Source organism: Erinaceus europaeus, chromosome 15 (genome assembly GCF_950295315.1).
Source record: "Erinaceus europaeus chromosome 15, mEriEur2.1, whole genome shotgun sequence".
Lineage (NCBI taxonomy): Eukaryota > Metazoa > Chordata > Mammalia > Eulipotyphla > Erinaceidae > Erinaceus > Erinaceus europaeus.
This window is the reverse complement of record NC_080176.1, coordinates 4,001,632-4,026,812: the sequence shown is the minus strand read 5'-3', so window position 1 is coordinate 4,026,812 and position 25,181 is coordinate 4,001,632. Positions and strand designations below refer to the sequence as shown.

The 25,181-nt window shown below is 51.0% G+C and overlaps 1 protein-coding gene across 2 annotated transcripts; it reads left to right on the top strand.

Moving 5' to 3' along the window:
* Positions 1-206: 206 nt before the first annotated feature.
* On the top strand, positions 207-23,536 carry DNAJA3 (DnaJ heat shock protein family (Hsp40) member A3). Of its 2 annotated transcripts, XM_007521989.3 has the most exons (12): positions 207-458; positions 2,520-2,653; positions 8,032-8,115; positions 8,806-9,009; positions 10,029-10,181; positions 11,620-11,767; positions 12,203-12,267; positions 14,991-15,119; positions 15,559-15,674; positions 16,978-17,075; positions 21,869-21,985; positions 22,454-23,536. In XM_007521989.3, the coding sequence occupies exons 1-11, from the start codon at positions 248-250 to the stop codon at positions 21,970-21,972; spliced, it is 1,446 nt and encodes a 481-aa protein (XP_007522051.2). In that variant the 5' UTR covers positions 207-247; the 3' UTR covers positions 21,973-21,985; positions 22,454-23,536. The 2 variants fall into 2 exon arrangements, with proteins under 2 accessions (XP_007522051.2, XP_007522052.2); XM_007521990.3 differs by lacking the exon at positions 21,869-21,985 and having other exon boundaries at positions 208-458.
* The last annotated feature ends 1,645 nt before the right edge of the window (positions 23,537-25,181 follow it).

The following is a 25,181-nucleotide window of genomic DNA, read 5'->3' as shown; positions in this document are numbered from 1 at the left end:
GAGCGTCCAGCACAGAACGATCAAGTTTTCAGGCCAAGAGTACCTTGCAGCCTTCTCCCGAGCAAGCCTGACTCTTGGCCCCGGTTAATAGGAAACAGGCGGAGCGGCTGCGCACGCGCAAGGCAGACCCGCCCCCATCCGCTTGCGTGCGCACACGGGAGGCCCCGCCTCCGGAAGCACAGGCGCGCGCCGTCTTAGCGGGGCCTCCGCTCGCCGGGTGGCGCAGGCGCAGTGTCCCCGGGCCAAGATGGCGGCGCGGGGCTGCACACGCTGGTTGCTGGTGGCGGTGGGGAGCCACCGGCTGCCGGCCGCAGTGGGGCCCGGGGCCCGGCCGTCCCGGGTGGGCGTGGTGGACGCGTGGCTGGGTCGTCCGCTGAGCGTCGCTGCTGTGCCGCCTTCCCTGAGCGCTCGCGGCCCGGGGGCGCTGCTGACATTGAGATCAGGTGTCAGCCTCACAGGTGAGGGCAGGTTCGGGCGGCCTAACGGGGCTCGCAGGCTTGGAGAAGGGCTGCCCGGGCGCGGGTGGGGGTGTCTCCCGTCGGGCATGCGGAGCTGCGGGGCAGAGGCCGGAGTGGCGGCTGGGAGCTCCCGGCCGCCTCGGGGTCATGGCCCTTGACCTCGGGGTCAGCGTGGCCGGAGCCGCCGCGCCCCCTCCTCGCCCCGGCGGAGAGCTGCCTGCCCCTCCGCGAGCCCTGCCGCCCCGTCGATGGGGACACAGCACGTTTCATAGAAAGGGAAACCGAGGGCCTAGTAGCAGCAGCTGAGCCGCCCAAGGTCAGGAAAGCCGCTTTGCAGGTTGACAAGCTTTCCCCCTCGTGGTGCAAACCCAAGGGGTCTTATTTATGCTAGAAGTCCTGGGTGGGAGGCTAGATACAGACAGCACAGTGGCTATGCAAACCGGACGATTCCCGTGCCTGAGGCTCCAAGGTCCCAGGTTCAGTCCCCTGCACCATCATAACCCAGAGTTTAGCGGTGCTCTGGCTAAAACAAACAAAATAAAACAAAACAAAAAACAAACCCTGAAGGGCTTAGAGTTTGTGACTGTAACAGAAATACAAACTAAGGTCTGCTGCCATGTAGTGTGGAGGTAGGAGTGTATTCTCTGCAGCTTTGACTTGTATTCATCTTGTGTTTCTCAGCACCGTGTGCAGTGGTCAGATCAGGAGAACACTAGGCCTAGGAGGTGGTGCAGAGAGTCAGGGCGCAGAACTTGGAAGCTTGAGGCCCTGAGTTTGATCCCCACAGTCCCCGGTGTCTACTTTGTGCTAATGCATAATTAGCATTTTATGGGAAACAAACAAATCTTGTGTACATGTAAGTAAGCTCCAGGAAGCAGAACCCTTTTGGTTTGAAGCCCTGTACCTGGCACGTGGTAGATGCCCATTGAGTGTTTGCTGAATGAATGAATGTTGGGGTACTTGCTGAATGAATGAATGGTGAGCATGAAAGCTACTCTTTGGCAGGCAGATGTTTGACCTAGAGCTTCCTCATGTTCTCCTTGTCCTTTTTTTTTAACATGTACTTTTTAATTTATTTTTTTTATTTTCCCTTTTGTTATCTTTTTTTTTCTTTTATTGTTGTTATAGTTATTGTTGCTGATGATGTCATTGTTAGGACAGAGAAATGGAGAGAGAGAAAGACAGACACCTGCAGACCTGCTTCACCGCCTGTGAAGCGACTCCCCTGCAGGTGGGGAGCCGGGGTTCGAACCGGGATCTTTATTCTGGCCCTTGCGCCTTGCGCCACCTGCGCTTAACCCGCTGCGCCACTGCCCGACTCCGTTCCCCTTGTCCTTTTTGCCTTACCTTGCCCCAGTATGCCCCTGCATGGGTTGGGGGTGAGGCTGTCTCCTCTGCAGTGACTGACCTAGAGCTGCTGATGCAAGAGGCCTGCAAGCAGGGCCCACTGTGGCCACCTGCCATGGACCGTGCTTCCAACTGTCTGCTCTGGGCTAACGGAGCTAATGGCCTTTTCACCTTGTGTAGCTATTGTGTGTTGTTTTTAATACTGATTAACGAGAGAGGAGGAGAGGGAAGGAAGGAGAATGAGAGAAAGAACACCAGCATGTCACTCTGGCACATGTGAGTCAATCAGACTCATGACCTGGGCTTAGTCCCTGCACAACTGACTCCACTGCTCTTGGCCGTTTATTAGAGATTTATAAATTGAGAGACAGGGTGAGCGAGAAGAAACAACACCGCATGAGTTCTTCACTCGTGAAACTTCCTCCCTGCAGGTGAATCTCTGTGGTAGCTGGGCTCAGACCTGGGCCCTCACAGTGGTAGTGTGTGCACTCTGCCGAGTAAGCCCCCAACTGCCCCCGGGTGTATAGTTCTCTTGGGACTGGAAGGAGGTTATAGCACAGTGACGTCCGCCTTGGCTGTTTTCAGAGGTGTGGCAGGTGGGATCACCTGTGAGCTTCCAGCTCCCTCATAGGGATCTTCGACTTTTCCTTTTGTTAAGCTTATTCCCAGAGTGACTTACCTTTGTTTGTTTGTTTGTTTGTTTGTTCATTTAAGGAGTGAAGCACTACCCCTTTGCTTGTCCTGCTTCCTTCCACACGAGTGCCTCTTTGGCCAAAGAAGATTATTACCAGATACTGGGAGTGCCCCGGAATGCCAGCCAGAAGGACATCAAGAAAGCCTACTACCAGGTCTGTATGTATGCAGCCAGATGTGGGCCCCCAAACTGTAGGAGCAGTGCCCTTGGTCTGGTCTGATCCAGCAGTCTGTGTGTGTCTGCACGTGGGAGCCACAGGAGGCTGACAGAGTTGACTGAGGATCCAGTGTGTTCAGTGCACAGGAAAAGAAGAGTCAGAACATGAGATTTGAAAGTTGCCTTTTCGGGAGTTAGGCGGCAGCGCAGCGGGTTAAGTGTACGTGGCATGAAGCACACAGACCGGCGTAGGGATCCCGGTTCAAGCCCCCGGCTCTCCACCTGCAGGGGAGTCGCTTCACAAGCAGTGAAGCAGGTTTACAGGTGTCTGTCTTTCTCTCCCTCTCTGTCTCCCCCTCTTTCCATTTCTCTCTGTCCTATCCAACAACGACGACATTGATAACAACAACAATAAAAACAACAAGAGCAACAAAAAGGAAATAAATATTTTTTAAAAAGAAGAAAATTTCCTTTTTACTTAGATTTATTCTAGGTTTTTTTTTTTTTTTTTTAATATTTTATTTACTAGGCATCGGATGGTGGTGCACCGAGCTAAGTGCACATAGAACTAAGCACAAGGTTCGAGCCCCTGGTTCCCCACCTGCAAGGGATGTCACTTCACAAGTGGTGAAGTAGGTCTTCAGGTGTCTAACTTTCTCCCCCCTTTTTTATTTTTTAAACTATTTATTTTCCCTTTTGTTGCCTTTGTTTTTTATTGTTGTTGTTACTGATGTTGTTGTCATTGGATAGGACAGAGAGAAATGGAGAGAGGAGGGGAAGACAGAAGGGGAGAGATAGATAGACACCTGCAGACCTGCTTCACCACCTGTGAAGCTACTCCCCTGCAGGTTTTTTGTTTGTTTGTTTGTTTTTGTTTTGTTTTAACCAGAGCACTGTTCAGCTCTGGCTTATGGTGGTGCGGGGGAATTGAACCTGGGACTTTGGAGCCTCAGGCATGAGAGTCTGTTTGCATAACCATTATTCTATCTACCCCCACCCAGCAGGGTTTTTTTTTTTTTTTTTTTTTTACCAGAGTACTGTTCAGCTCTGGCTTATGGTAGAATGAGGGATTGAACTTCAGACCTTGTAGCCTAAGGCATGAGAGTCTATTTGCATAACCATTATGCTATCAACCCCTGCTCCTTTCTCCTTGTCCTCTCAATTTCTCTCTGACCTATCCAATTAAAAAAAAAAAGGGGGGGGATGGCCTCCTGGAGTAGTGGGTTTGTAGAGTAGGCACTGAGTCCCAATGATAAACCTGGAGGCAAAAAAATAAAATAAAATAAAATAATTTATTAAAGAGAAAGATAGGAGAGAGAGAACCAGACATCACTCTGGTACAATGCTTCCAGGAATTGAGCTTGGGACTTCATGCTTGAGAGTTCAATGCTTTATCCACTGTGCCACTTCCCAGACCACACTTTCTGAATCAGTAGGGCTACTGGTCTTAGTTTGAGGTGATCTTTCTTTAAATGCAGATATAAGATCATGGAGTAGGCTGAGGAGCCAGCTCAGCCAGCATAGTGCTTTCTTTGCAAACCTGGGGCCCCAGATTTGATCCCTGGCATCACATATGTCAGAGTGGTCCTCTAATGTTCCCCCCTCTCTATAAATAAATACATTTCCAAAAGAAAAAAACTTTATGGACTTAGAATTATTTCTTTTCTTAGTAGAGAAAGTCAAGTTTCTAATGTCATATCCCAGAATACCTTGAGGCTATTGGTAAAATGGCATGTGAGTTACCTAGACCAGTGGTTTCTAGGCTCTGTCCAGTGAAATAAAGGGCATGGATGTACCATTCCCAGCTGTTGCTTTTTGCCTTCGTCTTAGATAAAGAGCTTAAACATAGCCCGTTCAGTCTGGTAATGTTACTTGGTAAGAGAAAGAGCATCTTACGGACTGGTGATGTAGCACAGCAGTGTGACGGGACTTGCATGCGAGAGGCCCCAGACTCAAGCCTTAGCACACGGTACCCAAACTGAGCAGTGCTCTGGTCAAGAAACAAAAAGTGGGGGCCGGGGTGGCACACCTGGCTAAGCATGCACATTACAGCGCACAAGGATCCAGCTTGAAGTGCCTGGTCCTCCCTGCTGGGGAAAGCTTCACAACTGGTGAAGCAGGGCTACAGGTGTCTTTCTCTCTCTCTTCCTCTCTATCTCTCCTTCCCCTTACAATTTCTGTTTCTATACAATAATATATGTATATTATTGTATAGAAAGTATACAGTAGCACAGCGAGTTATGCACAGGTGGTGCCAAGCACAAGGACCGGCATAAGGATCCCAGTTCGAGCCCCCGGCTCCCCACCTGCAGGGGAGTCGCTTCACAGGCGGTGAAGCAGGTCTGCAGGTGTCTGTCTTTCTCTCCCCCTCTCTGTCTTCCCCTCCTCTCTCCATTTCTCTCTGTCCTATCCAACAATGATGACATCAACAACAACAATAATAATTACTACAATAAAAAAAAAAAGGGCAACAAAAGGGAAAATAAATTTTAAAAAAAGAAAGGAAAAAGTGAAAAGAGGAGGCTGGGACACAGTTCACCTAAGAAAATGCACAGTTTGCCATGTTTGAGGACATAGGTGATCTCCCAGCTGCCACCTGGAGCAATGGGTGAACAGGAGCTTCACAACGGAGCTGTGCTTTGGTTCCTCTCTCTCTCTCTCAAAGAAAATGAGGGGGTCAGGGCAACAAAAGGGAAAATAAATAAATATATAAAATAATAAAAAAAATAAAAGAAAATGAGGGGTCGGCAGTAGCGCAGCAGGTTAAGTGCACATGGCACAAAGCGCAAGAACCAGCTTAAGAATCCTGGTTCGGAACAAGGGCAACAAAAGGGAATAAATAAATAAATAAATATTAAAAAAAAAAAAAAGAATCCTGGTTCGAGCCTCCGGCTTCCCACTCGCAGGTGTCTCTCTCTCTACTCCTCTGTCTTCCTCTCCTCTATCGATTTCTCTCTGTCCTATTCAACAACAATGACAGCAATAACAACAATAAAAACAAGAAGGGCAACAAACAGGGAAAAATGGCCTCCAGGAGCAGTGGATTCGTAGTGCTGGCACCCAGCCCCAGCAATAACCCTAGAGGCAAAAAAAAAAAAAAAAAGAGGAAAAAGTCCACCGGGAGCATTGAATAGTACAGACATAATGCCTCATTGGAAAAACCTGGTGGCGAAAAGGGAGCATCTTATATTTACTATGAAAATAGGAAACCCAGCCAGGTGGGCGCACCTGGTTGAGTGCACATAGTACAGTCACAAGCATCCAGGATCAAGCCCCTGGTCCCCACCTGCAGGGGGAAAGCCTCGAGAGTGGTGAAGCAGTGCTGCAGGTCTCTCTCTCTCTCTCTCTCTCTCTCTCCCTCCCCCCCTTCCCCTCAATTTCTGTCTCCATCCAATAATAAATAGAAATCTAAAAATCTTTTTTTAAAAAGTTGGGAATAGGTTAAATAAATTGACCTTGTGAAAATTTTACTAGAAGAATCTTGATTTTCTTTTTCAGTCCCATTATTTTTGTGGGTGAGCGAGCGCTGTCTAAGCCCAGTATTTGTGAGTAACTGAGTATAGCCCTGCCCTTCTTGCCCCACGTTTTGCTTTACAGTTGTATTCGTTGCTTTTTAGCTTTACAGCTGTTGTGTTTCTTGCTTTTTGCTATTGGGTTGTGCACTCGTTGTGGTCAGTCTTAGAATACCGTCAGTCTTCAGAAGGCAAGCTCACACTCACCAGCCCGTTCTCTTCCCTTGTAATTGCTGCCTCTCCAGATTTGCCTCTCCTGGACATTTCTTAGAAATGAAATCCTAGGACAGGTGGCTATTTTTGACTGACTTCTTTCACTTTGGATTTTTGTTTTCGGAGTTCATTCTTATACATGCTCGGCGGTGTCTCACTGTGCGGATATGTCATATTTGACTAGCTTATAATTTAATTGATGGGTATTTGGAGTGAGCTGTGCTGCTGAGAGTATCCGTGTAGACTTGTGCTTCCACTTTCCTTAGGCATACACGCACACCCAGAACGGAAGTGCCGGCTCTTAGTGAATCCCGTGAGGAGCAGATGGCTTCGCGCCATCAGCAGCACTCGCCGTCACCCGTCGCAGTGGTCACTGCCGTCCTGGTGGGTGTGCAGTGGCATCTCGGGTGGTTTCCATTTGCTCTTCCTTGTGACCTCTCGTGAGTTGCATCTTTTCATGTGCTTGTTGGCCATTTATCTGCTTTCTGTACTTGTAGTCAAACCATCTGCCCAATTTTTGAGGCATCTCTTCACTACTGGGTTGCAGTTGAGTGAACAGAGGCGTGGGGAGAGGCAGCCGCAGTCTGGCTTGAGGTAGTGGACGCATGTGTCTCCCTGATGCCAGGGCGGGAGACGAGATGATTGAGACTGAGACCAGAGATTTGTCCTGTTTAGACAGGGGGAGGGGGAGGAAGAGGAGCTGCACCACAGTGGCACGGTGGTGTTCATGAAGCATTCCCTCTACTGGGCATGGCGCTTCTGGGGAAAGCTGGGGACTTGAACTCAGATCCTTGAGCATGGTAAAGTGTGTGTACTCTACCCAGTGAGCTGTCTCCTAGCTTTCGGGATTTTTTTCCTTCCCTACCCTCCTTCCTCTCCTTTTCTCTCCACTAGAGCTGTATTATACTGAGCAGACTTTTCTAGATAGAGACAGGGAGAGATACTACCAGAGCAAAACTTTATTTAGTACAGAGGGAGGCTGGGCTTGAACCTGTGTTCAAAGCAAGCACATTATCCAAGTGAACTGTCTTGCCATTCTGTATTTTGTTATTTTTGTTGTTGTTGTTTGCCTCCGGGGTTATCAATGAGGCTCAGGCTCAGTGCCTGCACTATGAATCCACTCCTCCTGGGGGCTATTGTTTCCATTTTGTTGCCCTTGTTGTTTATTGTTGTTGTTATAGTTATTATTGCTGTCATTGTTGTTGGGTAGGACAGAGATAAATGGAGACAGGAGAGGAAGACAGAGAGGGGGAGAGAAAGATAGTCACCTGCAGACCTGCTTCACCACCTGTGAAGCGACTCCCCTGCAGGTGGGGAGCCGGGGGCTCAAACTGGTGATCCTTGCCCTGGTCCTTGCGCTTTGCACCATGTTTGCTTAACCCGCTGCGCTACCACTCTACCACCCTGCCTCGTTTTGTTTTTTTAAGGTCTGTTTGTTAGGGGAAAAGAAAAGTAAAAGAACCAGAGCTGAGCAGTGCTCTGATCGCTCCTTCAAACAAATAATTAACAACCTTTAAAAAGAAAACAACATTGCCAGTTACAAGGTCTCGAGAAGCAGCTACTGCAGAGGAGGCCGTGTTGAGACTGGCTTCAGGGCTCATTGTTCACAGTCATCCTGTGTCCAGTAGTAAGTCACCATTTCTCATCTTAGCTTGCCAAGAAATATCACCCAGATACGAACAAGGATGACCCCAAGGCCAAGGAGAAGTTCTCACAGCTGGCAGAAGCCTACGAGGTAAGGCACACACCCTGCCCTTCTCCAGCCGCCCTGTCAGAGGTGATCTGTTGGGCCGAGGTTCAGTGAGAAGGCCTTGTTCCTGACCAGATACACCACCCTCACCTGAAGGGGAAAGGTGGATTCTGGGCTCTCACACTAGGTCTGACTTGGAATCTCAGTGAAGAGCCGGGGCCCCGCTCACCTGTACTGCCTGGGCTCCCCAGGTCATGCAGACCTGAGGCCAGTCCGGGAACTGAGTTAGTGAGTCCGACTTTGGTCCCATGAGACCTGCCCACCTGGTAGAGTGGCTGGAGGTCAGAATGGAGGGGAGACTGAGAATGTAGAGGCTGTCACTGCCCTGCAGGAATTTAAAATGTAGACAGAGGGGCGAAATACATCCAACCCCGCACACCATTCAAGGAGTCACACACTGTATCTCTTTACTTCTAATTATTTTCTCTCTCTTTTAATTATTTAGTTATTAATGAGAAAGAGGAGGAGAGAAAGAAATAACCAGACATCACTCTGGTACACGTGTGGCCAGGGATTGAACCCGGGACCTTATGTTTTGGAGTCCAATATTTTATCCACTGCACCACCTCCTGGACCACTCCTGATTATTTTCTCAAACGAGCTTTTCACACAGCCGCGGTGCCCTTTTACTAGTCGTGAGCTTGGGCCCGCCTGACTGCTGCCTCCCCTGAGCAGGTGCTGAGCGACGAGATGAAGAGGAAGCAGTATGACGCCTATGGTGCTGCGGGTTTCGATCCTGGGGCGAGCAGCAGCTCGGGGCAGGGCTACTGGCGAGGGGGCCCCTCTGTCGACCCCGAGGAGCTCTTCAGGAAGATCTTTGGGGAGTTTTCCTCATCTCCTTTTGGAGATTTCCAGAATGTATTCCATCAGCCTCAAGAGGTAAGCGCTTGGAGTCTGGTGCATTGTGACGTGCCTGTGTCGCCTCATCTCCTTGATTTAAGAAAGCTTCCTGGGCCTGCCGGCGGTGATGGAAAGCTGTGTACGGGGCAGGTGCTCCACACAAGTGAAGCGGGGCTGTGAGCCGGCTCGCCAGGCACAGCACGTACCTTGCCTTACACTAGGCCCAGCTTCAGCCGTGCCCGCACAGGAGTGTCGTGACTCCAAGGAAAGTGCTGGGTGCTGTGGTATCTCCCCTCTTAGAAGATTTGTTTCTTTATTTTATTATTGGATAGAGACGGAAATTGAGGAGGAAGGTGGAGACGGGGCGAGAGAGAGAGAGACTTGCAGCTCTACTTCACCACTTGTTAAGCTTTCCCCTACAGGTGGGGACCAACGGCTTGAACTCAAGTCCTTGCACACTGTGGTGTGTGCTTAGCTAGGTATGCCACCACCTGGCCCCTCTCTCTGTCTCTTGGGGGGAAAAACATAGCCTGGTGTGGCAGAAACATGCATGCTCAAAACCTCTGCAATGCAAAATGAAAAAAATACCTGAAAACTTAGCTGCTCTTGAAAAGTGACTTTATTTCACGTTAGTGATGAAGTGCAGTGCCTGACAGGCGTGGGCACACTGGCCTTGAATCATCCCCCACCCCCAGCCTCCTCACGTAAAGCAGAGCATCAGGGGAGTCGGGCGGTAGTGTAGCGGGTTAAGCACACGTGGCGCAAAGCGCAAGGACCGGCATAGGGATCCTGGTTCGAGCCCCCGGCTCCCCACCTGCAAGGGAGTCTCTTCACAGGTGGTGAAGCAGGTCTGCAGGTGTCTGTCTTTCTCTCCCCCTCTCTGTCTTCCCCTCCTCACTCCATCTCTCTCTGTCCTATCCAACAATGACATAAATAACAACAACAATAACTACAACAATAAAAAACAAGGGCAACAAAAGGGGAAATAACATAAAAAGGCAGAGCATCACTGATCATCACAAGACAGCAGGTAACAGTTTGTCCCTTGATCTCTTTAGTACATCATGGAGCTGACCTTCAACCAGGCTGCCAAGGGGGTCAACAAGGAGTTCACCGTGAACATCACGGACACCTGCGAGCGCTGTGATGGCAAGGGGAACGAACCTGGCACCAAGCTGCAGCACTGCCACTACTGCGGCGGCTCTGGCATGGTGAGCCCCTCGCCCCCTCATTCCTGCACGCCTCTCCTCAGCCCCTGTGAGCGTACATAGCTAGTGGGACTGTTTTTAAGAATTTACTTATTTATTCATGAGAAAGATAGGAGAGAAAAAGAACCAGATGTCACTCTGGTACATGGGCTGCCGGGGATTGAACTCAGCACCTCACGCTTGAGTGTCCAATGTTTTATCCATTGCGCCACCTGCCAGACCACGAAACTTCTGCATTTTCACATGATTGTGGTCTTGGTCAACAGTACAGACAGAAACAGACACACTGTTGTCTTTCCTAGAAACGCACTTGGTATGTTATGATCGTGTCAGACTATCCTGGGGGCTTTTCCCATGGCATCCTCACAGCCTGCCCCCAGCCTCTGTAACCCCAAAATGTTAGCTTGAGGAAGAAGGTAACTGATTCCCATCAGCCAGGGAGCTGGGCGCCTTGAGAAGAATTGGGGAGGTGGTTCAGGGAAGACAGGGATGGAACCCCACCCCCAGAAGGAGCATAGCTACACCCATGACCACAAGAGAACCCACAGGTCCTGGTGCTCCATTGGTACCTGTGATGGGGAGGAGACAGGGAAGGGGCTTGGGGTAACTGGTGACCTCAGCCCAGCTCTGCCTTCCCATGTGACCCTGAGGCCACAGAGCGGCTAATACTGCTCTTCGAGGTGTGTCGTAACCAGAAAGGGAAGGTGGGCTGCTTCATTGTCCTGCTGTTTCCCAGCTCCCACTCGAGCAGTGGAGTGGGTGTGCTGTTTCAGACATGCAGGAAGAGAGGCAGCCTTGCGGTTTGGTTCTGGTGCCACATACATCAGGCATACTCAGGTGGTCCCCTCTCTCCCTGATCATGTAGACACAGACAGACATTCAGAGATGGGCTTTCTTCGCTTCTGGAGCTTCCAGGAGCTTATGGAGAGAGACGGCATCTCACTTCTCAGTCTCATGAGCTCAGCTTGCCTGTTTGAGGTTCAGAAGTGGGTCCTAGAAAAGGTGGAGGAGGGAGTCGGGCGGTAGCGCAGCGGGTTAAGCGCACATGGCGCAAAGCGCAAGGACTGGCATAAGGATCCCGGTTCAAGCCCCCGGCTCCCCACCTGCAGGGAAGTCGCTTCACAGGCGGTGAAGCAAGCAGGTCTGCAGGTGTCTGTCTTTCTCTCCCCCTCTCTGTCTTCCCCTCCTCTCTCCATTTCTCTCTGTCCTATCCAACAACGACATCAACAACGCCAATAACTACAAAAAAAAAAAAAAAGAAAAAAGAAAAGGTGGAGGAACCGTCCGAGCGCCCGCCCGCACGCTCTTAGGCCACGTGTTCTGGAGCACGTGCACGGGGAACGCGAGCTGCTGACAGTCGTTCCTCTCACGCATGTGTGCATGGCTGGCAGCAGTCACGTTGCTACTACACGCTGAGCTCCTCATTTCTCGTCGCTCTCAGGAAACCATCAACACAGGCCCCTTCGTAATGCGCTCCACGTGCCGGAGGTGTGGTGGCCGAGGTTCCATCGTCACAACTCCCTGTGTGGTGTGCAGAGGCGCCGGGCAAGCCAAGCAGAAGAAGAAAGTGGTGATCCCCGTGCCTGCCGGTGGGTGCTTGGGCCGAGGGCTGGGCTTGGGCTCACCCCCCAGGGAAGCCTGGAGCCCTCCCGTTCCTCGGACGTGTCTGGGTTTTGTGTTTCCTTTACACTTGTCTGTCTGGAGTTTCAGTTTTTTCCTAGTGACAGATCCCTGTACCGATAGGCTTGCTGGTGTTGTGATTTGCTTAATGCCAGTTACTGTCCCTGCCACCCACTCCTGCTGCCAGGCCTGCAGGACGCTGCATGTGTGCCTTGTGGGCGCTGTTGTCCTGCTAGTTTCACGGTGTGTGGCACCCTGGGAGGTGAGACCTGTTGCCAGGTCTGGGGTAACTGCCCTAGTCCTCATGGAAAGGAGGCCGAAGTGAGGAGAAAATGGACTTAGGGGAGAAAGAAGGTGCTTTCGGAGGTCGCCTAAGCAGATGTCCTCTCGAATTGCCCTTCCAGGTGTCGAGGATGGCCAGACTGTGAGAATGCCTGTGGGAAAGAGGGAGATTTTCATCACGTTCCGGGTAGGTGCTCAACATGGCGGGCTCCGTCGGGTCCTTGCGCTCTTGAGTGGGCTTCCCTTTGGAGAAGGGGAAGGGCTGGGCAGAAGCCTTGATAAGAGGAACGGTGACCATCTGAGGCGTCATTAAATATGTGTCACCACACTTGTGATGACAGAACTTAACAAAGTGGGTGGCGGTGGGTAGCATAATAATTATGCAAACAGGTTCTCCTGCCTTTGCTCCAAAGTCCTAGGTTCAATCCCCCACACCACCATAAGTCAGAACTGAGCAGTACTCTGGTAAAGAGAGAGAGAGAAAGATCTTATAAAATCTTTGCAAGTTGGAAGGAAACAACATAAAAACAGGAAACGTCACCTTGTGTTTATTAACACGTCAGACAATTGGTGGGGACAGTAAGTACAAAGGGTACTTTTTTTTTAAATGTTTTTATTATTGTGTAGAGATAGAGAAATTGACAGTAAGTACAGAGGGTAGTTTTCTTTTATTGTATAGAGATAGAGAAATTGACATTACAAAGGGTACTTTTCTTTTTTTAAATGTTTTTATTATTGCATAGAGATAGAGAAATTGAGAGACAGGGAGAGAGACAGAGAGACACCTGCAGCCCTGCTTCACCACTCGTGAAGCCTTCCCCCCTGCAGATGGGGACCAGGGGCTTGAACCTGGCCCCTTAAAGGATAATTTTCATGAACTGTATTCAGACCTGATTTTCTGATAAAGAGAAAATGGGGGGGGGCTGGGTGGTGGCACACCTGGTTGAGCACACGTTATGATGTGCAAGGACCAGAGTTCAAGCCCCCAGTCCACAGCTGCAGGGAGAAAGCTTCACAAGTGGTGAAGCAGTGCTACGGGTCTCTCTCTCTCTCTCTCCCTCCCTCCCTCCCTCCCTCCCTCCCTCCCTCCCTCCCTCCCTCCCTTCTCTTGATTTCTGGTTTCTCTGCAGTAAATAAATAAAGATAATAAGAGAGAAAGAGAAAAAAAAAATGAGGGGTCTAGGTGGTGGCATATCTGGTTGAACACACACATTGCAGTGTTCAGGGCCCCCAGTCCCCACCCACAGGGGAGAAGCTTCACTGCAGTGAAGCAGTGCTGTGGGTATCTCTCCTCTCTCTTTTTTTTTTTAAATTTTTGATTTTTTTAATTTGTATTTATTTATTTATTTATTTTAATAATGGAGTAGGAAGAGAGAGAGAAAGAGCCAGACATCACTCTGGTACATGTGCTGCCAGGGATTGAACTCAGGACCTCATGCTTGAGAGCCCAATGCTTGATCTACTTACTGTGGCACTTCCTGGACCACTTCACTCCTCTCTTCTCTCCTTTCCTTTCCTTCTGTCTTTTCCTGCCCCTCCCCATCCTTCCCTCTCCTCTATCGCCCCTTCCGTCTCAGCTTCTCTTTTTCTTTACCCAAAATAAATTTAAATATATATATTTCTAAATTATTAATAAAAATAGAGAACATCAAAGGAAATGCTACTTGCAATTCCATTAGATATGGACATTAATACCCTGGTTAGGGGCTTGGGAAATAGCATAATGGTTTACAGAAACTTTTTTTTTGCCTCCAGGGTTATTGCTGGGGCTCAGTGCCTGCACTATGAATCCACTGCTCCTGGAGGCCATTTTCCCCATTTTACTGTTCTTGTTATTATTATTGTTGTCATTGCTGTTGTTGGATAGGACAGAGAGAAATGGACAGAGGAAGGGAAGACAGAGAGGGGGAGAGAAAGACCTGCTTCACTGCTTGTGAAGTGACCCTCTGCAGGTGGGGAGCTGGGGACTCAAACCAGGATACTTGGGCCAGTCCTTACTATTGATGACGTGCGCTTGACCCACTGTGCTACTCCCCAACTCCCTACAGAAACTTTTATACCTAAGGCTCAGGCCCCTGCACCATCATAAGCCAGAGCTGAGCCAGCTCTCTGGTTATAATTAATTAATTAGAAGTAGCGGCCCGGGAAGTGGTACAGTGGATAAAACATTAGACTTCCCAGGCATGAGATCCAGAGTTCAAACTCTGGTATCACATGTGCTAGGGGAATGCTCTGGTTCTCTGTCTCTATCTCATAAATACATACTTTAAAAAGAAAAGATCTGAGAGTTGGGCGGTAGTGCAGTAGTGTAGTAGGTTAAGCGTAGGTGACACAAAGTGCAAGGACCAGCATAAGGATCCCGGTTCGAGCCCCCGGCTCCCCACCTGCAGGGGAGTCGCCTCACAAGCTGTGAAGCAAGTCTGCAGGTGTCTTGTCTTTCTCTCCCCCTCTCTGTCTTCCCCTCCTCTCTCCATTTCTCTCTGTCCTATCCAAGAACAATAACATCAATAAAAACTATAATAACTACAACAATAAAACAACAAGGGCAACAAAGGGGAATAAATAAATATTAAAAAAATAATAATTCTTTAAAAAAGAAGAAGAAGACCTCCTTGGGTATCTGTCCTTAGCTAACAGGCTGGCCAAGTGCGGTTCCCAGCCCCCCGTGCTGGCAGGAGACACCTGTTACAAAGAGGGGAGAGACCTCCAGGGGGGTCGCTTCACAAGCAGTGAAGCAGGTCTGTGCTGCAGTTTCTGAATGAGCCAGGCACGCAGCTCCCCCAGCAGGAGTGCGTGCGCTCTTTTCCCTTGCTCTTAGCTGAGTCAGCTCTGAGTAGGGCTGGTTAGCCACAGGGCGACAGCTATCTCTGGAGGGTCTGTGATATGTGACCTGGTCTCTCCACTGCGCAGGTGCAGAAAAGCCCGTTATTCCGGAGGGATGGCTCAGATATCCACTCTGACCTCTTCATCTCCATAGCCCAGGCTATTCTCGGGGGCACAGCCCGAGCCCAGGGCCTGTATGAAACCATCAATGTGACGGTGAGAGCACAAGCGTTTTTGCCACCCTTCATTTTGTTGCTCTTCTTTTCTGGAATGAGCTGACAGGCGAGCAGCTAGCCCGCATGTCCAGGATTCATGGAGGACAAGGGCAGGAGGAATGTGAGGCCCTTCCCGTTCACAGAGCGTGAATCACATCCTGCTCCTTGTCGGGGAGGGCGGGGTGGGAACAGGAGTCCATTGCTGGGACCTGGGAGCAGCCTCAGCAGTACTGTCTGTGTCGTCTCCCACCAGCTGTACCTCTCTCTGCTCCCTTCTTCCTGCTGGGTGGGGGGAAAAGGCAGTTTAGCCAACTTTCAAGTAGTTGTGGAAAAATTTGGTTTCCAAATGCCAATGGAAGTCCTCGCCAAGGAGAAAAGGGAGCCACATACTTCCACATGGGCACTGGAAAACAAAAGCTACGGGTTCCCTCTCTTTATAGATCCCCCCAGGGACTCAGTCTGATCAAAAGATTCGGATGAGTGGGAAAGGCATCCCCCGGATCAACAGCTACGGTTACGGAGATCACTACATTCACATCAAGATAAGAGTTCCCAAGTAAGCACCGGCCTTCACCCTGTCCCAGCCCTGAAACTCCTCTCCCTTTACCTCGTGTGTGTCCCGACCAAGTTCTCTCCACCTGCAGGGTGGGCCAGGGAAGCCAGCCTAGGTGAGTTGCAGGCAGGTAAAGCGAATAGTGAACAGGAAAAGGCTCTTAGCTGTTGTCACTGCTGTCAGTTACGTTGCAGGGGGTAGGAGGGAGTTTGTTGAAGCGGCGGCTGTCTTGTCACTCCCAGGGCTTCACCACTCTAGGCAGGGTTTTCTCTTCAGACACAGAGAAAACATGACAGCACCTGAGATGCTTTCACTGCCATGCTCCTGCCATAAGCACGACCAAGATTCGAACCCAGCTCTCACGGCACTGAAGGAAGCTTCAGTGCTGCGGCTTATTTCCCTGCCTCTCTGCCTTTCTGATTCACTTTCTATCTGAAAAAGTCCAGAGCAGCCTGGGAGGTGGCACAGTGGACAAAATACTAGTCAGTCCAGAGCAGTGAAACTTTGAACATAATAATAATAGTAATAATAAAAAGATTTTATAGGGGCCAGGTGGTGGCGCACCTGGCTGAGTACACGTTACCGTGCTCAAGGACCCAGGTTCAAGCCCCTTCACGAGTGGTGAAGCAGTGCTGCAGGTCTCTCTGTCTCTCTCCCTCTCCATAATTCCCTTCCCTCTTGATTTCTGGCTGTCTCTCTCCAACAAATAAATAAAGATAATTTTTTTAAAATGATTCTGTTATACTAACAGACAAATGAGAGTGAGCACACAGGCTGGGTGGTGGCACGTCTGATTGAGCACAAGGACCTGGGTTCGAGCCCATAGTCCTCACCTTCAGCAGGGAAGCTTCATAAGTGGTGAAGCAGGGCTGCAGGTGCCTCTCTGCCTTTACCTCTCTGTTTCCTTCTTCCCCATAAGTTTTTCTGTCTGTTCAAAGTAAGTAAGAGAGTGAAAAAGTAGAGATACCCACAGCACTGCTTCAATGCTTTGTGAGGCTTCCCCCATGCTGTACTCCCATGTGGCCCCCCCACCAAGTAATCTTTTTAATTGAAAGTTTTCTAAACATATGCTTATCAAAGCAGTGTGTGTGTGTGTGTGTGTGTGTGTGTGTGGTCACTCCCCCCACCACCACCCAGTCTGTGTAGAATAGCTGCAGTGATCTTGTTTAGGACAGCTTAGGGTAGATTTTTCTGAACACAAGCTTGGAAGGCGTGACTTTTAGGCTCAGGGTGCACCTGGCTGGGTTGGGGTTCGTGCATGCCCTATGCAGTGTGGGGATTGGGCACCGCTACCCTTGCTTCCCAGGAGACTGACGAGCCGCCAGCAGAGCCTGATCATGAGCTACGCTGAGGATGAGACTGACGTGGAAGGCACAGTGAACGGCGTCACCAACACAAGCACTGGTAAGGTGGCGTGGGCAGGTGGTGAGGAAGCTGTGGTTTCCACTCAGGGAGGCACAGCAGGAGGGGAGTGTGGCTGGCAGTAGTGAAGCTCCCTTCCTGTGTGCTGGGATCTTGAGGTTAAAGAAAACCAGAGGGCTCCCATCTAGCGCGGAGCTGTGAGGCTCCAAGAGCTGCTCTGCTGCACTATATCCTTGGTTCTGCCACTTGCCGGGTGACCTTGGGCACATTCCTCCCAAGAGCCGCTTGAGAAGATGGAGCAGAGGCTCTGTGTGCGCCAGACCTAGAGCACCTCGCGGAGGGCTCAGCCCCACAGCCGTCAGCCCTCAGCCATGTGACTGCAGGTCTGAATCCAGCCCGGGGCACCTGCCTTAGCTGCTGTGCGCGCCCTGCCCTGCCTGCGGACTGTGATTGACTCTGGTCATCTGGTCCCGGAGGTCTGCTGTGGGAGAGCAGCTCTGCCAGTGGAGGCACCCGCTTGGTCAGAACAGCTCTGCCCAGGGCACCTTCCCCGCTGGGCTGCCGGGTCCTGGCTGCCCGCTCGCATGTGTTCCCAGCGCTCAGTGCTGCTAGGTTAGTGGGTGCCGTTGAGAGCAGCCATGCAGCGCTGCTCCATTTCAGCAGAGGGCTTGGCTTGGGCATTGACTTCCGATTGAGTTGGGGTAAGTCTCAAGGAAGCATCGGCTACTGCACACCCGCTGCGGAGCTTGTCAGAGTGCCAAGTGGCCACTTATTTATTGGCACATAAAATTTTGTTTTTATGTCATTGCTGGGGTTTCATTACAGTGAGCTAACTGTCCAGATAGAGGTAGAGGGCCGGAAGAAGACGGCAGCACCACAGTTGTGTCCAATCTGCTGGGGGCCAGGCTCAAACCTGGGTCACACGTGGCAAAGCACAGGCACCTTGTCCAGGTGCCCACTTGCCTGACGTTGTCATTTTCGTGTTCTATTCCCTGAGCTAAAAGAAGTGGGGATGGCTGCTCCACTCAGCCCTTGTTTTCAAGGAATCCGAGAGGCTGGCAAGATCATCTGGAAGGTGTTTGCTTTGCCATATGCACAGCCCAGACTAGAGTCCTCAGTGCCCCACGTGGGAGCGGCATGCACTGGAGGAGCGCTGATACTGTGGTGTTTATTTTTCCTCCAGGGTTACTGCTAGGGCTCAGTGCCGTGCTCCTGGAGGCTATTTTTTCCCCTTGTATTGCCCTTGTCTTTTTATCATTGTTGTGGTTATTATTGTTGTTATCGATGTCATTGTTGGATAAGACAGAGAGAAATGGAGAGAGGAGGGGAAGACAGGAGTAGAGAAAGACACCTGCAGATCTGCTTCACCACCTGTGAGGCAACTCCCGTGCAGTTGGGGAGCCGGGGACTCAAACTGAAATCCTTACGCTGGTCGTTGGGCTTCGCTCCAACCCCCCCACTGTGGTGTTTCTATGTGAAAAGTCCCAGCCCAGAGTGGTGACATCCCAGTGATGATGAGGAAAGATAAAATGAAAAAAAAGAGTAAGAGTTGACTGCCGAGGAGGAGGTGGGCTGTTGTTTTCGACGGGTTATGTTGTTTTCGCCAGGCTGGCTTCACGGGCGGGTAACAGACAACCCGGGACTCATGGCTGGGTTGTAGGCAGTATCTCTTTATTCATGCAGGACGCAGCACAATCTAAGACGAGCTAAGTTAAACTCAAAGTACAGTAAAACTCACAATGCTGTCTTTATATATACTTGCCAAGTAGGGTGGAAACAGGATGTGACATAGAGAGAGTGGAGAGAAAAGTGACTGGTAAAAATCAGAGTGTGACAAGGAGGGGGCAGATTAGGCGAGAATCCTATCACTGAACCACAAATGCCCTGGAGGGAGGGTGGTGCTTGTTGTCAGCGGTTATGTAAGTAGAATGCAGTGGTTATGTAAATAGAATAGTGTTAAGCAGGGGGGATTTAAACCAAATGAAACAGAAAGGGTCTCATGCAGACCAACAGTGGGCTGCTTGGGGACTCTTTCCTCAGGAGCAGCATCGATTCCAAATGCCTTCTGGCCCCTCTGAAAGCAGGCTGAAAACAGTCTACAAAGACACCAAGGGTCCAGTTAAGCCTCCAGGGTTCTTGCCGTCTCGGGCGGAAAGTGGCCCGTGACTATGAAACCCACCATCCCTGAGCACAGCCAATAGCTGACTGCTGCTGGTATGACTGACAGCCACTGGAAGCGAGGGCACCAGGAAGTGGGAATTGCCGCAGTGCCATACTCCTGCAGTTACTTCACAGAAGGGGTGGCAGATATAGCTGGCAGACTGGCGGCACCTGCCCTGAGGTTTCTAGGGGTGCAGATTCACCCACATTCTTCCCCTGAACCCTGCCTGAGTCCAGTCTCCTGAGTCCCTAGCACTTGGCACATACCCACCCCAGGGCTGGCTATGATAAGTGTGGGCAGAGCTCATCTAAATTCATTCCATAACCGTCTTGGGTGGGAGAAGAGAACCCTTCCCAAGGCAGCCGTGTGGTCCAAGGAGAGTCCTGTGGCCTCAGGTCTGACCTGCCTGGTTGACGGAGCAGCTCTCCGCTGTGGTCACTCTGGAGGTGCGGCTAGAAAGGCTCGTGCAGTTCCTGTCCAGCTGTGTGAACTTCCACCAGAAAGTACTTCCTGGGTCTGAAGATGCTATGGAAGTCAAGTGCTCTTGCAGTGAGCCCAGAAAGTGCCCAAGACATCCTGGAAGAGCCACGCGTCAGGACACATCCCTTCTCCCACCCGAGGCTGGAAAGAGGATGTTTAGTTTGGTTCTTGTTGTTGTCAGGGCTTCACCACTCTGGGCAGACTGGGGGCTCATACCATGCCATGCACAAGGCCCACGTGAGAGCACCACGCACTGCGGAAACTTCACAGGTGGTCAAGTGGTGCCATGGTGTCAGTCCTTCTCCCTTTCTGTCCCTATCTGTGATTGAAAAGGGGGAAATTGTGGTCCGGGAGGTGGCGAACAGTGGTGCTGTGGAGCCCGGGCCGCCCGCGTGGCAAAGCAGGCACCCCGTGAGGTGAGCTGCCTCACCAGCCGCAGCGGATCTAGAGACTGTCATCTGCGCACAAAACTCAGTTTCTTCCTGACACTTGGTTCTGGATTCTAAATTCAGTGGCTCATGTTCCTTGGTCCCCACTGGAGTAAACCTTACTTCTGAAAGAACTTGCGCTCCTTTTAGCCAGACGTGGGTGGTGTGTGTGAGGGGAATTTCTGGGTCTCTTCTGTCAGTTCCTTTATATTTTTGTCCAAGTCATTAACCAGCTAACTGCGTGCTTCAGCTCCCAACTTCGGCTTTCCCAGACATGGGCCACTCTGGCAGGGGCCTGGCCACTTCCTACCCTCTTGGTGACAGGAACAGCAGAGTTGGGGGAGGAGGGGACAGACTGGCCAAGTGTTTTCCTGCTTTACAGACTTGTACAGCTTAGCTCTGACTTCTGGTAGTGCTAGAGACTGAGCTCTGGGAGCTTTGGAGTCTCAGGCGTGGGAGTCTTGTTGGTTTGGTTTGGTTTGCCCTAAATATCTTCCGGTTTATTTATTTTGGATAGAGACAGACAGGTATGCCCTTCACATTTGATTTTCTTTTTTTATTATTAATATTTTATTTATTAATGAGAAAGATAGGAGGAAAGAACCGGTACATGTGCTGCTGGGGAATGAACTTGGGACCTCATGCCTGAGAGTCCAGTGCTCTGTCCACTGTGCCACCTTCTGGACCACCATGTTTGATTTTCTTACAGAAAAAAAGAAAATCAAATGTGAAGGGCATACCTGACTTGTAGCCTGAGGCACTGGGTACCTCCCTGTGGCCTGTCACAATGACTATATAGTCGTCATCTGGGTAGCCCTGGAAATTGGGGTCCCTGACCATCCTGGCTTTGGGGACTCCCAAGCCTCAGTACACCCTTGTTGGGGACACTCCTGATCTCTGGTCCATCTCCCAAGGATGGGGGGAGGGCTGTGACCCAGATCTCTGGGCCTCCCCCTGACAGAAGCCCCTTCTGAGACTAAGACTTGTGCCCGAGACCTTGATTCTCCTCAGCTGTGCACTGTGCTTGACCTATGTCTCCCAGCTGCGAGCAGTGTGCTGGAATTAATCTGTTAAGTACAGTCTGTGGTCTCAGAGGGGAGCTCTGCCCTCCCTGCTCGGCGTGGCTGGGCGCTCCAAAGTCCTGTCATGAGTCCTGTCAAAGGCCAGCTGGTGCTCTCAGTGGCCTCAGCCTGGGCCCCTCAGACAGTAGAGCATCTCCCTTTTGTCAGAAACGCTTAGGGCTATGAGCCTGGGGGTGAGGAATCCCCTCCCTGGTGTCCTGGTGTGGAGTCTGGCTGGCCAGTCTCGCTGCGTGTTCTTCCCCCTCGGCCAGTGGTGTGGTGATGAGCCTGTGCTCCTGGGATCTGAACTCGGGTCTCCCTCCCATGCATCTGCTCTCTGGCCTTGGATAAAGTATCCGACCCCTCTGTGCCTGTGTTCCATCTTTTTCACTTTGGAAGTTTCCCTGTCGTGTTATTCTGCAGTTTGGAAGAGCTGCCGTGGAAACTGCGCGGCCTGGCCTGGCCTGGCCTGGCCACTCGGCTCTGGCTTTGTTGCTGCTGCTAGTCAGGAACTCAGAGCAGTTGGGGTGCACTAAAAGCAGTTTCCCAGTCACCTGGCCTGCTCAGCCGTAACCCTCTTTTCTGGGGTGGCCCTTGGTGAGCCCCTGGGCTTGGGATCGGCAGGATGCGGCCCATGTTGGTGTGTGCCAGGTCTTTCTGCTGTTTGTACCCGTGACCCCGGTTCTTTCTGCTGTTTGTGCCCAGGTGGCAGCACCATGGATAGCTCCGCAGGAGGCACTGCTAGGCCCGAGGCTGGGGAGGACAAGGAGGGATTCCTTTCCAAACTTAAGAAAATGTTTACCTCCTGATTTCCCAGCCGAGGTAGGAACACCCTTAAGGCCCCTTCTCCATGTTTCCCTCTGAACTAATCCCATCCCCTCCCTCTGTAACCACTCACATCCCCAGCTGCAACCCCGGAGTTGGAAGAGGTGCCAGTCCTAGGTGTGGTATGTGGCCCCATGGCCACAGCTGTAGACACCAGCCACAAGTGCTGTTTTCTGTGTCCGTTTCATGGAGGCTGCCTCCCAGCTCTGCTTCCCCTCTTCCAGGGGCCTACGTCACCGCAGTCAGGCCTGCTTGGGAGACTTGATGTTCAATAACGTCAGGGAGTTCCGGGAGGCAGGCTTTCTCCCTCCATGTATCAGGCCCCACTTTATTTAACCTGTGCTGGTCCTTGGGAGCTGGGGGCTCCTGGCACAGTTCCTCCCCAGGGACACCAGCAGCTGTCACACAGGGAGTGTCTGTCTCACCTGCAATGCCAGTGAAACCTGTCTGCTTCTCTCTGCTCAGGAAAACGGTCCACTGGAAACTAGCCGGGAGCTGAGGCCCTCCCCATGTCACCGTGCCCGGGAGATGGAGGATTCCAGAAGAATGGTACCCAGCCTGCCTGCAGTTTCTCCACAAACCTTGGCAACGGCAGTAACAAGGCAGCACAGCTCCCCCTGGAAGGTCACAGTGGGCAGCCCCCAGCAGCAAGACTGCATCCCCTGGGGGTGGGTGCTGGTAGAAGCCTCCTTCCCGTTAGATAGCTCAGTTCGGCCTCTTCTGGCTCAGGAGAGTAAGACAGTTGGGCACTTCTCCTAATTTGGAACCAAATGTGATAAGAGATCTTAGCAGAAGAATTAAAGGCCCTGCTTACAGCTTTAAAATGAAGCCTTAAGCTGCACATGAGTTGTGAAGTGGTTGATTTCCCTCTCACAAAACTCAGGGGGAGTCCCAGGAGTTTCTCCTGACAAGTCCTTTTTCAGGAGGCTGCGACCCACGTGCCCCACCTGCACCATTCACCCCTCGGCAGGGTTCTCACAACTTCTCTCAGAGCTTAACTCCCAGTGGTCCTGAGTTGCTGGAATGTGCACTTCTGGGGTCTGGGGGTCACACGGGCCCTGGAGTTGCTCCTGTCCCAGTTGGTGTCTCCCCCCCCCCCTCCCCCCCCGAGTACTGGCCTCAGCTAGTCACCAGTGGGGCCTGGGCCTCCTGCTGATCACAGGTGCCGAGGCCCAAGGTCTCCTGCCGCAGCTTGGTTCGCGCCACTTAACACTTGATGCCTGTTCTTGAAGTCATTCAGTGCTAAGAACCATTGTCTTTTCTTGTACAAATGTCTGTTTGAAAAGAGGAAAGCAAGGTATCAGCAGCTGAAGGCCCCCACCATGAAGCCAGAGCAAAGTGTAGTTTCCCAGGCCTGGGCTCTTGGAACCGCAGGCTCACGACACATGGCCGGGTCCTCCAGAATGAGCTTTGGGCACTTTGCTTCCTGTGTCTCCTCATAATTTACCAAGGTAAAGCATCTATTAGCGTCTGGTTTAAGAGTGTCAAGTGATTTCTGTATCAATGTAAATAAGATTCTCTACTGCAAAAAGATATTTAAAACCTAAACTGTGGTCATTTCTTCTTTGAAAGAGTTCTGACAGCTTCCACCAGGGGCTTAGTGGGGACTGAGGGCATGGAGCCCAGGAGCACTGACTGTAGCCCAGGATCATACTAACAAGAGTGGACTCCTCCTCTTCTCTATTTGTTTCTAAATATTTATTTTATTTATTCCATTTTGTTGCCCTTGTTTTACTGTTCTAGTTATTGATGCTGTTGTTGGATAGGACAAAGAGAAATGGAGAGAGGAGGGGAAGACAGAGGGGGAGAGAAAGACAGACACCTGCAGACCTGCTTCACCGCCTGTGAAGCGACTCCCCTGCAGGTGGGGAGCCGGGGGCTCGAACCGGGATCCTTATGCCGGTCCTTGTGCTTTGCGCCATCTGCGCTTAACCTGCTGCGCTGCAGCCTGACTCCCTCCTCCTCTTTCTTCTCCTACTACAACTCCTACACCTGAGTATCCCTCGGGCACATGTGATGCTGGCCATCAAAGTTCAGTGACTCACCCACCGTACCACCTGCTGGGCAAGCTATTATTACCTTTTATTTATTGGGCAGAGACAGTCAGAAATTGACAGGGAAGGAGGAGATAGACACCTGCAGAACTGCCTCACCATTCGCAAAGCTTTCCCCCCTACAGGTGGGGACCGGGGGCTTGAACCTGGGTCCTTAGGCACTGTAACATGTGCACTCAACTAGGTGCACCACCACCCGGCCCCTGAGCACAAGTTTTAATGTGAAAAATTAGCTACCTGGGGCACAAGAGATGGCACAGTGGCTAAAGCTCCAGCATTGCATGTGTCAAGAGTGATATTCTGGCCGCCTTTTCTCTCTCTCTCTCTCTCTCTCTCTCTCTCTTTTTAAAGATTTGTTTTCATTCAGATGAGGAAGAGAAGCACCAGCAGTGCCAGGGATTGAACTAGAAACATCAGGCATGAAAGGCACATCCTTTACAGGTCGAGCCATTTCCACAGCTGTTCGTCCTCTCTCAGTAATAAATACTGTTAAATCTTGTGCTCATTACAGTTTGTTTTAATGGGGGAGAGAACTATAGCATCAGTCTGGCATATGTATTGCCAGAAACTTAACATGGAGCCTCACACTTGAGGGTTCAACACTTTAAACACTGTGCCACAGGGAGTCGGGCGGTGGCACAGCGGTTTAAGTGCAGGTGGCGCAAAGCACAAGGACATACACAAGGATCCCGGTTCCAGCCCCGGGCTCCCCACCTGCAGGGGAGTCGCTTCACAGGAGGTAAAGCAGGTCTGCAGGTGTCTGTCTTTCTCTCCCCATCTCTGTCTTCCTCTCCTCTCTCCATTTCTCTCTGTCCTATCCAACAACAGCAGTGACAATAACAACATTAACAAGGCAACAAAATGGGGAAAATGGCCTCCAGAAGCAATGGATTTGTAGTGCAAGCACAGAGCCCCAGCAATAACCCTGGAGGAAAAAATAGAGATTTATTTGGGAGTCAGGCAGTAGTGTAGCAGGTTAAGCGCAAGGGCCAGCTTAAGGATCCAGGTTCCAGCCCCCGGCTCCCCACCTGCAGGGGAGTCGCTTCACAGGCGGTGAAGCAGGTCTGCAGGTGTCTTTCTCTCCTCCGTCTTCACCTCTCCCCATTTCTCTCTGCCCAGTTTTTTTTTTAAAGATTTTA

What these genes read in the sequence shown, in the direction of transcription:
- DNAJA3 (XM_007521989.3), top strand. Translation starts at nt 248, where the DNA reads ATGGCGGCGCGGGGCTGCACACGCTGGTTGCTGGTGGCGGTGGGGAGC. An exon ending in GGTGATCCCCGTGCCTGCCG is followed by an intron (nt 11,768 to 12,202) that starts GTGGGTGCTTGG and finishes TTGCCCTTCCAG; the next exon opens with GTGTCGAGGATGGCCAGACT. An exon ending in ATGAAACCATCAATGTGACG is followed by an intron (nt 15,120 to 15,558) that starts GTGAGAGCACAA and finishes CTCTCTTTATAG; the next exon opens with ATCCCCCCAGGGACTCAGTC.